General features: G+C 45.1%; 1 protein-coding gene across 1 annotated transcript in view; it reads right to left on the bottom strand.

The window, feature by feature from the left end:
- The window catches only part of CRNKL1 (crooked neck pre-mRNA splicing factor 1), a 142,765-nt gene that overhangs the window by 109,537 nt on the left and 18,284 nt on the right, over positions 1 to 14,944 (bottom strand). Inside the window, exon 2 of the mRNA XM_085612418.1 lies at positions 1,817 to 1,969. Within this exon, the coding sequence (XP_085468544.1) occupies positions 1,817 to 1,969 (153 nt within the window). The remainder of the gene's footprint in view (positions 1 to 1,816; positions 1,970 to 14,944) is intronic.

The following is a 14,944-nucleotide window of genomic DNA, read 5'->3' as shown; positions in this document are numbered from 1 at the left end:
CCTCTGGCGCGCCTCTGGCGCGCCATCGACGCGCCCGCTGCGCGCTTGCATGGCCCCTCCTAAATAGAGGATCGGCTGCGTAGGTTGAGCCACTAGACCGTCAACAAAAATGGCGGCACAGCAGCGGCACCCGGAAGGGAACCGAAAGAGAGAGAGAGAGTCTATCCCTCGCAAGCGCGAGAGTGAGTCAGTCAAGTTTTACGTGCGGGTAAGTGAAATAATTAAAAGTTGAAGGAGCATAGCATTCTATTAAAATTCTATTACAGTTTTCCTAACGTTTCCCCCACCTCAATCCAGGCCCCACATACAGCGTAGGTAACAAGAATCGCGCATTCAATCACTCACAGCAGTCCGATAAAGCACAATACAAGTTTATGTTTAAAAAGCAATCGTCAAACTGCGCGCTTGCATGGCCCCTCCTAAATAGAGGATCGGCTGCGTAGGTTGAGCCACTAGACCGTCAACAAAAATGGCGGCACAGCAGCGGCACCCGGAAGGGAACCGAAAGAGAGAGAGAGAGTCTATCCCTCGCAAGCGCGAGAGTGAGTCAGTCAAGTTTTACGTGCGGGTAAGTGAAATAATTAAAAGTTGAAGGAGCATAGCATTCTATTAAAATTCTATTACAGTTTTCCTAACGTTTCCCCCACCTCAATCCAGGCCCCATATACAGCGTAGGTAACAAGAATCGCGCATTCAATCACTCACAGCAGTCCGATAAAGCACAATACAAGTTTATGTTTAAAAAGCAATCGTCAGACTGCGCGCTTGCATGGCCCCTCCTAAATAGAGGATCGGCTGCGTAGGTTGAGCCACTAGACCGTCAACAAAAATGGCGGCACAGCAGCGGCACCCGGAAGGGAACCGAAAGAGAGAGAGAGAGAGTGGTTGGGTATAGTCAAACAATACTGCTCAACTATGAAATATCAATTCATTTTCTGTAAACGAAGCAATCTCTTGTCATGATAAAAAGAAAAACCTGTGGAAATGTGGCAGATTTAAATAACATCCTGCTCTGCCATTTAATGTCATCACTGCCATCTTGCTGGCGATTCATAGGTCATCTCAAGGAAGGCATGCTGAGAGAAGGCTTCTTTCACAACAGGCACTTAATAACATTTGTTCACTGAAATCTAAGAGCAATAGAAACATGTTATTTTAATGTTTGGAGACCATCGCTGGTGCACTAGGCCAGACATAAGTTATCTTCCATTGATCATAAATGCAAAACTATACTATGGTACTTTGAGTACTCCTTCTGGGAACCAAATTCTCTATGCAGTCCGGTACAGCAAAAATAGGCCAATAAATGTACCAAGTTATCAGCAAACTAAAGGCTGGTAAAATAATATTCAAATAATATTCAACAGTCTACTGCGAGTAGGATAATTTTTCAATCTCCATTTTAAATTCTACAACAAACATTCGACAATGCCACATTCGGATGTATGATGTTACAACGCGAGTGTTTACAACGCGTGCCGTTACATCGCATTCGTTACAACGAACGGATGTAACCACGCTATGCCATTACAACGCAAGTCTTTACCTCGACTTGCACTAGATGGCGTGCTAACATTAGAAAAGTGTAATTTACTATTCCAACTCCAGTCCACTTAACAGTAGGGAAGGTGTTGGGATAGTAAACTACACTATTTGTAATGTTAGCACGCCATCTAGCGCAAGTCGATGTAAAGACTTGCGTTGTAATGGCATAGCGTGGTTACATCGCGTTCGTTGTAACGAATGCGATGTAACGGCACGCGTTGTACTAACCGCGTTGTAAAGGTTGTTCCCCCCACATTCACCAAGCACTTACCTTTCGTTTCCTTAATTTATAGTCATTCAATTCTTCTTCATCTGTGATCTTTTGCTTAGGGGGTGGAGGAAGAAGTTCAAGCTCCCTCTCTTTCGCTTCTCTGAGAAGTTGTTCTGCTGTGATCTGCACCTCTGCCGGCGCTTTGTTTTTAACCTAAAAAGGGTAAAATTCATACATTAAATATTATTACATTTTTAGTTAACATTTCAACTGCTTACACAAATACTCTCACTCAAAATGAAAACAGATAAACACTGACATTAATGAATACATATGGCACATAAATTATAGTTTGATTTGACCCTTTGATATCACTGATACTATCATGAACACTGCAAGATATCAACTTGCCTTTCTGTGGAGTTTCCCAGATATTTGAGCCTTGCAAAGGAAGTAATTCACAGAAAAAGGGTGTGGAGTGCAGGGGAACGTGAAGCTGTTGTACAAATTCATTTTTTAATTTAAGTTTGAAAATCATACTGATAAACAAAGGACACAATTCCAAACACGAAAACAAGTGTTAGACATGTATCATCCCGGATGTGGAGCCTTTCTGCTCACACAGACGACTTCTCATTCAGCCCCATTACCTACAGTCCCAAAAATAGGCATTTAACGCACCATCTGCCCTTTCTAGTCATTCATGAGGAGCATAGACACATTTCTAAATAACTACAGATTTCTGACTGCCATTCCATAACAGAGTAAAAATGTATTCTGAGTATTCATGTTCATGCCACACAAGATCACTGTTATCAAATCGTTCTTTTCCAAAATGTACACAAAGATTTTTGTCAACAGACATGTAATTAGAGAACAGGCTTGATTAATTTCCTTAACTGTTACACTCACAAGAATCTCCAACGGTTGCTCATTTTGAATCACACAGATTCTCTGTTGCACAATAAATTTGAAATAAAATATAAAGTGATGCTTTAGCAGAGCTGCTGGGCTGTTATTGAGGGCAAGTAGATTTTCCCAAATGATAAATCAAATACCACATTAAAACTGTGAATGTTCTTTTTTTGTAGCAACAGTCTATAACAGACTTATTTCTTTGTACAAACAGCCAGATATAGAATAGACACACAAAGTTACCAAGGTTATCAAGGCATATCGTCCTCTCGGAATTTTCAGAGGATAACATTGCTATTATACTAATGGCCAAAGCAATCCTCTAGGAAAAGTCTGTACAGAAGCAAACTGCAGGGATTTCTCTAAAAGGGCTTTGAAAGTAAGATTAGTACAAAGGGCTTTAATGACAAAATACTAGGTAAGTCAGTGTGATGTGCTACTCCACTTAAACTCTTCAGTTCGGTGATTCTACCCTTAAAATTTACAGAGGCTCACAAGTCTGTCAACCTAATGGCATCCAGTGAAGTTAAACATGCGACAGAGCACACAAAGGGAATTCCTGCTCTTCAAACAGGTGTTAGAAGTGGTCCATGTGGATTAAGGTTGTTCAGGGGACCCAACCCTCATTTCTACTGAAGGTTCAGATTTTCTCTCTAGATCAGAACGTTTTTTTACAACCTTTTTGTATTCCAACCGGTTTTTGTTAGGTCTCGCCTGGCTATCGCGTAAGCGATCGCTCAGCAAGACTTATGTAAAGGCTGCCGAAAATGCTCCCAAAGGCTTCCCAGGCGGATCGGGTGGCGGTTACACGCACAACCACGCGCATTCCATTCGCCACCAGCTACTTCCTGCGCGTGCGCCGCCACACGCATTCAGAGAGATTTAGTAAGGGGCACAAGACCGTAGGAATGCGGTTTATGGCCAGTGCATGTGAGGCATTCAAGCGCGAAGCTGGCATCGGACTTGAAAGCAGCAGACTGCTTTCGCCAGAACTTTCGTTATAACTCACACCCCATATGCTCGTTCCCTCCCACCTTTCCTTTGATGTCCGCTTTTCTTGTTGATTACAAACCACGCCACACACTGCTGCACACCACACACTGCTGCACACCACACACTGCTGCACGCCACACACTGCTGCACGCCACACACTGCTGCACGCCACACACTGCTGCATGCCGCTGCACGCCACACACTGCTACACGCCACACACTGCTACACGCCACACACTGCTACACGCCACACACTGCTACACGCCACACACTGCTACACGCCACACACTGCTACACGCCACACACTGCTACACGCCGCACACTGCTGCACGCCGCACACTGCTGCACGCCGCACACTGCTGCACGCCGCACACTGCTGCACGCCGCACACTGCTGCACGCCGCACACTGCTGCACGCCACACACTGCTGCACGCCACACAATGCTACACTGCTGCACGCCACACAATGCTACACGGCACACACTGCTGCACGCCACACACTGCTGCACGCCACACACTGCTGCACGCCACACAATGCTACACTGCTGCACGCCACACAATGCTACACGGCACACACTGCTGCACGCCACACACTGCTGCGTTACTCACTGCTGCATGCTGCACGATACTGCTGCACGCAGCACACTGCTACACGCAGAACACTGCTGCACGCAGCACACTGCTGCACGCCGCACACTGCTGCACGCCGCACACTGCTGCACGCCGCACACTGCTGCACGCCGCACACTGCTGCACGCCGCAGTGCTGCATGCCTCACACTGCTACACTAAACACTGCTGCACGCCACACACTGCTGCACGCCACACACTGCTGCACGCCACACATTGCTGCACGGCGCACACTGCTGCACGCCACACAATGCTACAGGCCACACACTGCTGCACGCCGCACACCGCTGCACGCCGCACACCGCTGCACGACACACACTGCTGCACACTGCTGCATTACTCACTGCTGCATGCTGCACGACACTGCTGCACGCCGCACACCGCTGCACGCCACACATCGCTGCATGCCACACAGTGCTACACGAAACACTGCTGCACGAAACACTGCTGCACGCCACACACTGCTGCACGCCACACACTGCTGCACGCCACACACTGCTGCACGCCACACACTGCTGCACGAAACACTGCTGCACGAAACACTGCTACACGCCGCACACACTGCTGCGTTACTCACTGCTGCATGCTGCACGATACTGCTGCACGCAGCACACTGCTGCACGCAGCACACTGCTGCACGCCGCACACTGCTGCACGCCGCACACTGCTGCACGCCGCAGTGCTGCATGCCTCACACTGCTACACTAAACACTGCTGCACGCCACACACTGCTGCACGCCACACACTGCTGCACGCCACACATTGCTGCACGGCGCACACTGCTGCACGCCACACAATGCTACAGGCCACACACTGCTGCACGCCGCACACCGCTGCACGCCGCACACCGCTGCACGACACACACTGCTGCACACTGCTGCATTACTCACTGCTGCATGCTGCACGACACTGCTGCACGCCGCACACCGCTGCACGCCACACATCGCTGCATGCCACACAGTGCTACACGAAACACTGCTGCACGAAACACTGCTGCACGCCACACACTGCTGCTCGCCTCACACTGCTGCACGCCACACACTGCTGGACGCCACACACTGCTGGACGCCACACACTGCTGGACGCCACACACTGCTGGACGCCACACACTGCTGGACGCCACACACTGCTGGACGCCACACACTGCTGGACGCCACACACTGCTGCACGCCACACACTGCTGCACGCCGCACACTGCTGCACGCCGCACACTGCTGCACGCCGCACACTGCTGCACGCCGCACACTGCTGCACGCCACACACTGCTGCACGCCGCACACTGCTGCACGCCACACACTGCTGCACGCCGCACGCCGCACACTGCTGCACGCCGCTGCACGCCTCACACTGCTGCACGCCACACACTGCTGCACGTCGCACACTGCTGCACGCCACACACTGCTGCACGCCACACACTGCTGCACGCCGCACACTGCTGCACGCTGCTGCACGCCGCACACTGCTTTTATTCGAGTTTATGCTACTGACATTGTAAATGACAATGCCTTTTATTTGTTTTAAAACCAAAACATAAATAAAAGGCATTGTAATTTTACAATGCCAATAGCTCAAACTCTTATAAATGCGAGACCTATTGCATTGCAAATGCTTGTTTGTTAAAGAAACCCTTTGAAGCCTGCTTGCTAGGATGCCCATGAGGTTCTCTCAGGAGCAAACAACATATTCTTGTACCGCACGTCGTCTTTTAACCTCTTCAGTGCCCATGACGAGATAGTCTCGTCATGGAGCACGGTCGCGCTGTGCCCATGACGAGACTATCTCGTCATGAACCCCACCCACTAATGTAACGCCCGGCACAGGAGGGGGAAAGGGCGTGGCACAGAAGGGGTTAACAAAGGCAGTGATAAGAATTTAAGGGGCTCTCAAGGAATCAATTGCATGATGGGTCTCATCCTGTATGTTACAAAGTTAATGTGGTTTTGCTCACGATCAAGCTGTCAGGACTAATATATTGTTAATATCACAACCTTTTGTAACTTATGTAAAGGACAGCCACATCAACCAATCAACATATCTTCTGTAAACAGCAACTTTTGGATGTCAGCTCCACAAGCAGAAATACAATTTAATTACTGTATCTCTACCAACATCTTTGGACAAACCCTCTGTGGTTTTGGATCCTGCATGGCCCTCTATTCTTGCTGTCAGTATAGATTAAGGGTCTGTGGACTTAGTATTGAATACATGTTATTCTCCATACTGTTTCTTGTATTCCTCTTTTACATAGCATGACCACCAGCCACACTCACTTAAACTAGACGTCCATACAATATCTAAGCTGAGAGGGTTATTATATTAGGCAACCTCTTTTTTGCGGTTAGTCCCAGAACTCTGGACAGCCTGGACGGGCATGCTTTTTATAGCAATAAGGCATCTAGTAGAAATCTGGGAAAAGTCAACAGCCATGTCTCTAGCTTAGGATTCAGTTGAACTGCATACAGAGGAATTTCTTCATTTGAGGAGATCCCTTGTCCTGCTCTTGGAGAGTAGGGTGGATTTCTTTGCTCTGTCCTTACAAGAGACCTAAAATAGCTCCCTTTCACTCATCTGAGCAGTAGTAGATACATGGAGTCAGAAAAGTAGGTAGTTGTAATCTTATGAAGATCCTTAAACCATCATCTTCCACATTACGTTACGGAGTATTTGTGTAGTGCAGTGTTCGCCAATTACTTGGCATTTTGTGAAGAAATTGGTCTGCTGCTGGGATTCACCCCAATGAGTTCCTCCACTGGGGGAATTTTATTTCAGGTCATATTGGTACAGAGATGCCTTGGAGGGTAGGAGTTATCATTGCAGATGTGTTGCCTAAAGAGGGCATGGAGTGGAATGTGGTTTTTGTGACCTTTCATCATAACTTGTCTGGATGTTTGTGTCCATTGGGTTATCTCTACGTAGTGGTTTGCAGAAGGGGGTTGAATGCTAAAGACCTTCTCCTAACCTGTATCAGGTGGGGCAGTGTGGTTGCATAGGGACAACAGGCTTGTGCCCTTCCAAAGGGCATAAATGGCTGTGTGTCAGTCTTTCGATTACGTTTGTGGATCGCCATCTGGATTGTAGTGATCACAATTCTAATGGTAACATGCAACCAGGGGTTCTTGTTTCCCGATCTTCTAGTAGTTGGACCTGGTCTGTCCCCAATCTGCATGGTTTCTGTTATTCATGGGTGCAGCTCCCCAGTGTTGTTATATCTAACGATTCACAGCCTCATGTTACTCAGGTCTTGTTGTAACTAATTATTTCCGGCCTTGTGTTACTCAGGTCTCAGAGTTTCCCTTTCCCAGTGTTTTTTTTTGTACCTAGATCACCTTTTCCTCTTGTTTTTATCCACCAGATTCATCCCTGAGCTAAGCACATGTCCCGGGATATCTCAGCATAACAAGGCATAGATCTGCTGTCTGTAACCAAACGCCTAAGCAAGTGGAGGCAATTAAGTCAATAGTGTGTGCTACAGTAAAAGCACGCTATTAATTATTCAAGTAAAAGTAACACCCGTTATAAAAAGGTCTTAGAAATGGCTGCCACTGACACACCAACAACGTAAAGTTAGTTGGTCTTCACACACCGCTCCTGCCACACTGCACTCTATACAGTTGGGTGGAAGTCAGAACTTAAGCCGCGCAGAATAAATATGAAACTATAGGAGCACTTAGTAGCCAGGTTCAACTGCTGTGGATCCTTGCCCAGTACAGCCAACAAAGGACATGGCACATGAATGGGGGCAGGTTAAACAATCGGGTCATCAACAGGCTCTGAAGCCCCCATAATAACCTCCATCACATACTGCTACTCCCCCGTTAACCAACTGTTACACAAAAATACACATACACAGTAATGAGGTTCCTAACAAACAACACGTATGTGATACGAGGGCTAGCCGTGCACTTTCTCTGCGTGTCCCTGGGGCATGTCTATTCGTGTCTACTTGTCCCACTTCTCATAGACTACCTCCACAATTTCATCCGAATTCAGCTCACCCAAATTGTTACTTCTCATATACAGTAGAAATTTCTATGTAAAGTGTTTCTTTTTTGCGCTGGCTCTAGTTCCTACTATTTTTTATAAACATTTTGTTTGAGTTGGTCGAAAAAGCGGTGCATACAAGAAAAAGTGTTAATCGGACATACATAAAGCAAAATCACATCGAATTACATCTCCGACAGCAGAAAGAAAGTGCAAACTTAACAATCCATCCTGTCCTAACCGATCGATAGTTAGTGCCATTTTGGAATTCTCCATAGCAGCTTTCATGAGCGTAAAGTGTTTCTAGTCGAAGTACTGTTTGCTCCCAAATATCTAAATAAGGCAGCCATTTTAACGCACAGTGAGAATCTTGCAAACTGGGTGGGTGGGGGGTGGGGTACAGAAGCTGAAGTGCAGTACAATTTGGACTGCACAATACAGGTGACAGAATACAGAAGCTTCTTTGTGGCCCTTTGGCTGGTTTCCGGACTCTCTTGTCTTGCTGAGCTATACAGAGCGCCAGCCTGGAGAATTGCATGTTTAATATTTAATTTTCAAAACGAAGTAGTGGATGTTTAGCGCCATCTGCTGACAACATAGAGTCACTGCAGCTTTCCAAGCTTGAATCAACAAAAATATTCAGGTAGAAAACGGCGGGTCACTTCCCTGCCAGACAGAGAGCTAGCGATGACAGAGATCCCTCTGGCCAATTGAGATTTTTACAATTGATCTGCACTTTGAAATGTAAGCTAAAATATTGCCAATCTGCATTATATTCATTTACCAATGTTAACCTGCTATGCTTGGATTTTATTTAACAGATTCCTCCCCAATTGAATCTGACCGCGAGTTAGCACTATAACCGCACATCACACTGCACTCAATCAAACCCCTCAATCAGCAACGTCGTCGCAACAACCTTTGATCCGAGGAGGACACAGAGTCAAGTATTGTTAATATAACGTATCTTCCGTAATGCATGATAGGACAAAGGTATCCTTTCTAATCCTTTCCTATCCAATAAGATGTTCTCGTTTGCTTATGTATCCCACGATAATCGCCTTTGCTCTGCATAGCGCTGATACCTTTGGGTCATGTTCACGCTTTATAAAACTCACTCAAAATAAAAAGTAAATATATAAATTATGCAAACGTTATTTATTTATACCAGTCGCTGAAAACATAAATTAGCATGCAATGTCACTTAAGGCGTTTCAACATTCATCACTGATCATCCATTTTAGTTTATATGACCACACACTTTAAGAAACATGCCTTGCGAAAACTACTTCCTTTTATACTTTTAACTGATGAGGGACCCCGGTTGGTACGTCAGTCCTACATACTACCCAAAGTGTAGTTATCACATATTTCCATCAAATGCCCATGGACATATTTCATACATTATGCAATGTATTTTTGGATACCATCATTAAAATACAATGTCATTTAGCAGCCCCATCAGTCCGCTATTTACAACCACATTTTCCAGTATATAAAATGCACCGGAGATACTCAGTCACCTATTAGCAAAACATGTTACAAATTATTTTTGACAATTCACTTTTTCCATAAAATTATATCACAAGATTACAATTATACAATGTAGGGCAATTTTCACGGATAGAGAAAAGCTCTTCACCATTAACGGCGTTTTAGCACGTCCAGAGTTAGTGACCGCTTTCCTCACAGTTAGCATTCCTATATTTTAATATAAACGTGGAACTTTAACATATTTGCCTGTGTAATCAGGCGTGTACAAATAGGTCTCTCTCATTACAGAAGCTAAAAAGAAAAAAGGTTACCAATAGATCGTACGACACTTGGGCAACTGCTAGTATAGGTTTATAAATCCTGATTCTTAAACGATCACGAACCTGTGCCCCAAAAGTTTGAGGCAAAAAAGAACAAGTTAATCAAATTGACAACTCAATGCGGTGGTGCAAAACAGGCCAGGTCTAATGAATTAAGTGCTAGCGCTCAATTTCAAGTACTTTTCACCCCTTGGGCACAATAATGCAAGATTTGTCTTAACACCTGCTCCAACAGTTGAAGAATCAATACCAACAAGATTAACCAACTTGTATTGAAGCCGTTGCCTAGTGCTAACCAACGGCATGCTAACCTTTTTCCTGATAGTTCCAGTCACAGCTACCAGGTTAAGAAAGCAGAACCTGCAAAGAACGCATCTATCTTTCCTTATCCCTCACCACAAGATTCCCACATCAGTCAAGGCAGTTTTTTTCAGGTTGATCCTAGAGCCATCGTGCATGCGCTGCTCTGCGAGACTTATTGTAGAGGAGTAGGGAATAGACGCCCCGCCAACTGTCCGCCCATATTGGTTATTGGCTTGTGTCATTGTCCGTCCTAAATACTGGCTACTGATTTGTCTACAGGCTTATTAGTCCCGCCTCCTCTTCATTTGTCACCGCCCATGGCTACTGGCCCCCTTACTTTGGTTGTTACACAGTACGTGTTATTTAGACTGTGAGCACTATTTTCTATAATTAGGTTCTCCTACTGCAGGCACAACATCCTTTGGTGCCTTCTTTACACCCCCCCCCCCCCCCCCATTGTCGTGCCTTCTTTTCCCCTCTCCGCCCTCCCTCCCGTTGTCTGTACCATCTCTCTGCCCGCCCTCCCGTTGTCCCTGTCTTTTCGCTAGGGTGACCAGACGTCCCCATTTTCCCAGGACGGTCCCCGTTTTTGGGGAAGTGTCCCCGTGTCCCGACACTTTTCTCCAAGTGACTCAAATGTCCCTGTTTTCAAACAGTGTCCCCGTTAAACACAGAAATGTCCCTGTTTTTTATTGTTCCGGTTGAGCATGTGCGCGCATGCTCTCTTTGCACTGTTTACGGCATGTGTCGTCACTGAGGTGAGCGCTGTAGCAAGAAGGGAAATCCTTTGAAGAGAGACATTTTACACGCAGCGCCACCTACGTCATCGTGCCAGCCAAAGTTTCTTTTCTGGATAAAACAATATTTCTTCATCTTTATTCATAACCAATTGATGCATGCTTTGTGTTCTCCATATCAAAGCTATGACTTGACCTTTTGACTGACCTTTCAGATCACGGCAAACTGTTTAGCTGGAAAGGACTTAAAGGAGCAGCAGGGTTAACGCCTGTGGGAGAGGCGAGCAGCGCTGCTCGAGCTTTTTGCTCAGGTCTTCACACTATTGCACTACGAGATGATACCAATGGCTAGAGTGCACTATACATACCCCAGTAAGGTAACATGACATCTCAGCAGTAACTACGCAAATGTGGGAGGACAGTGTGGTCGGCCAACCTTTGCCACCCTTAAGTAATACCTGGATAGAAGTTTTTTTTTTGTACATTGGTCCATGGCTGCCATTTGGCAATTTAGCATTCTGCAGTTTACCTCCCATGCTTTTCTGTCATGAGCAACTAAGCAACATTGGTGAGTTGTACTTTATGTGGTGCTGACGTGCAGCTATAGAAACGAGCATTGATAAAGCTATTAAATCTGGCGTTTGCTAGCCTGTGATGTTTTATTGATTGTTGGCAAATATATGCTATAGTCCTTAAAAGTGTAAATGTAATAAAAAGTACTAATGCTGCTGTGTGAAGGAGAGGGTTGCCAATAAAAGACCGCGGATTTGTTGTCTGTAATGCTTCATCTCGGTCTGTGGAGGGAGCTGTAAGTGTAGTCCTTTTTCTATGTCTATGACAGCTGTCAAATAGTCCTACTTTATGTCGATGGTTACTGTGAACTATAGTCCTACTTCTATGTCTATGACCTGTCCCCGTTTTTTGTTTTGAGAATCTGGTCACCCTACTTTTCGCCCCCCCTGCCCGCCCTCCTGTTGTCCATGCCTTTTCGCCCACCTGTTGTCCGTGCCTTTTCCCCCCTGCCCGCTCTCCCTCCCGTTGTCTGTGATGCCTACCATTTGCAATGCAATAGGTCTCACGTAAATGAGACCTATTGCATTGCAAATGCTTGTCTTGCATACAATGGCACAAAGAGTGGATGGGCATCAATGCAGCTGCGGCCTCAGGAATCTGCAGAGCTGCCAAACGGACTCGTGGACTGGCAGGATGCGCAGTATGAGGGAACATTGTGAAGATTTATACGGAGGGGATTGATATAGTCAGCACATCCTAGATCACGTCAAACCATTATTTAAGTGTTGAATTTGGAGACACGAGTAAACACGGGGAGCCTTAAACGTGTCACTGTGAGAGTTCCAGGCTCTCCCTGTTCAAGAAAGGTGAGATGGGCTTTTAATCATTCTAATATTACATTTTAAAAAAGTAATCACTTACAGCAAACAAAACCCCTGTTTCTCTCTAAGCAGACCAAAAGCTGTGCGTATTTGCGCCGTACTTACTTTTAAGTAAAAACAGGCTCTCTGCAGTCAGAATGATTTAATTAAACTTGTAGCTTTTCAAAAACACATTGATGGATGAGCTACAAAAGTAGGGGAGTTATTTTGTCACATCTACTCTGCCAAATACTCGGTTACGGTGCAAGTATTTCCAGAGCTGCAGCAACATGACATGTTGTTATTTGGACGCTCCCAACAAGCCCATTTAAGGGTAATTTGTTACAACATTGCACCATCTTGTGGTCGTATACGGTGTCGCCAAAGGCAGCTAATTCCAGTGCCCTAGCCCCGTAATTATTATGATAACATCAGAATTATAACTCATCACTACCCTATACGACCCCCGTTTTATTTTTCCACGGTTGTTCTACTAAGCGATTCGCAGTTTCCTTTAGTTTGTTGTTGTCACTGCACCTGCTCAATCCAGTGTTTGAGGTAAGCATCTGCCATGTCTTTGGGGAAGGAGGAGGCGAAGTATGTGTTTTTTTTTTGTTTACTTCTTCTTGCAGCCCGTTTGGATTTAATACGTTATGTTGCCTAATGCAGAACCTTTAAACAAACTGTGAAAGTAAAACAAAACAAGCATTTGCAATGGAATAGGTCTCGCATTTGCGAGAGTTTGCGCTATTGGCATTGTAAAAGGCATTGCCTTTTATGTATATGTTTTCAAAACCTGCAAACGGTGCGTAAACAAGCCCTTTGTACGTATAGTTGTTGCTTAGGAGAAGCAAGAGTGCATGTTTACGCACCGCTTGCGGGTTTTGAGAACATATAAAGGGCATTGTCATTCACAATGCCAATAGCTCAAACTCTCGCAAATGCGAGACCTATTGCATTGCAAATGCTTGTTTTATTTAGCAGTCTCCAATGCTTCTGCGGCAGCAGGCACAAAAACACAGTAACTGAGCATGCAGCCCGCAACATGGCCAACTAGAATGAAGCAAAAACTGATTGGTGATTGGCCATGTTGGAGGCCCACACCATCCGTTTAGGTTTAGGGCACGGCCCATGACATGATGAGTTTTGTTGTAAGGGTTTAACATGGTCAAACACCCCCGCCCTAATAAGGCTGTACTTGATGTGACAATCGGAATACATCCTATTCACATTTTTTCAGGACACAGCAACACATTGCGAGTGTGGAGCTGCCATGGGCAACATTATGGCATTGGAAATATGGTCCTCTGTACACACATGCAAATAATATTTACACACAATATACCTGAATAAACACTAACTGGTATGTTATGCACCCCCCCCCCTCCCCCCTTTGTGTCATGTGTTACAGAGAATGCACATTTTTATCTCCATGTGTATGGTCATACTGTTTAAGTTTTCAGTCCCACCAAGATTACTGGTAAAGGTTCCTTAGCTCTATTTTTTTTTTTTTTTTTTTTTTTTAAATCAGAACAGCAGCATCTAGTCTCCTGAAACGGAGCAAGAAGAGATCACGTGAGACTTGTGGTCCCACAAGATCTGGGATTCTTGGCCACCAGCTGTGAACCACAAGATCTTTAAAAAATGCATTCTATTCAGTGGCAAAGCTTCGTGTTAGACTTAACTGGGAGGGACGCAGGACCAATTCTAACTCTTCAGCTGGTGGCAATTCTTGGAAGAATACTGCATCTCACTATATATCTTTGGATACATTTTGGAGAAGTCTTCAACTCATCAATTGGGGAACATAACTGTTCTTGGCTCATTTTCTAAGCGCAATAGTTAAGGTTTACTCTCTCTTTCTTCATGTACCAGCCTGCTATTTTATTTGAATCCTTAGGAAAGTTTATAACATGAAATAATAATTGAAAATAATTTCGTTTTGTGCCAGCGAGATACTGCTGGTAATTTTGACAGCGATGAATATTTGAAAATTAAAACAGTTTGCAAATTTGAGTGCATGCGGTGCAAGAACCGCAACATTGCAGAACTAGCATTATACGCCAAGAAAAAAATCTACTGACCGATTAGGCTTTTGACAGGAAAATACACCTATGTCATTTGTTTCTGCAGAAACACTGAGTGAGCATCAGCAATGGTGAATCTCTCGTTAGATAATGCCTCTTGTTTCGACTGCTTCTATAACTGGTCCAGTATATAAATATTCATGACTTGTTCATTACTTTAGTCAAGTGACTAAAAAAGCCTAACATGGTGGTTTTGTTGCTCCTCCCATAACCTTAGTACATTACCTGCGCCATCTCCAGAAGTAGGTTAGGATTTGTGAGGAAAGGAGCAGTATATCATTATCCTAGTCTGACTAGTCAAGTAATCCAGTTCTTTTCTCTGCAGGTGAACACACAACAGGTCTCTTTCTTGTTTTG

Source organism: Triturus cristatus, chromosome 6, assembly GCF_964204655.1.
Source record: "Triturus cristatus chromosome 6, aTriCri1.1, whole genome shotgun sequence".
In the NCBI taxonomy this organism is placed as follows: Eukaryota; Metazoa; Chordata; class Amphibia; order Caudata; family Salamandridae; genus Triturus; species Triturus cristatus.
Note: the sequence above shows the minus strand (reverse complement) of the source record. Positions and strands in the feature narration are given on the sequence as shown.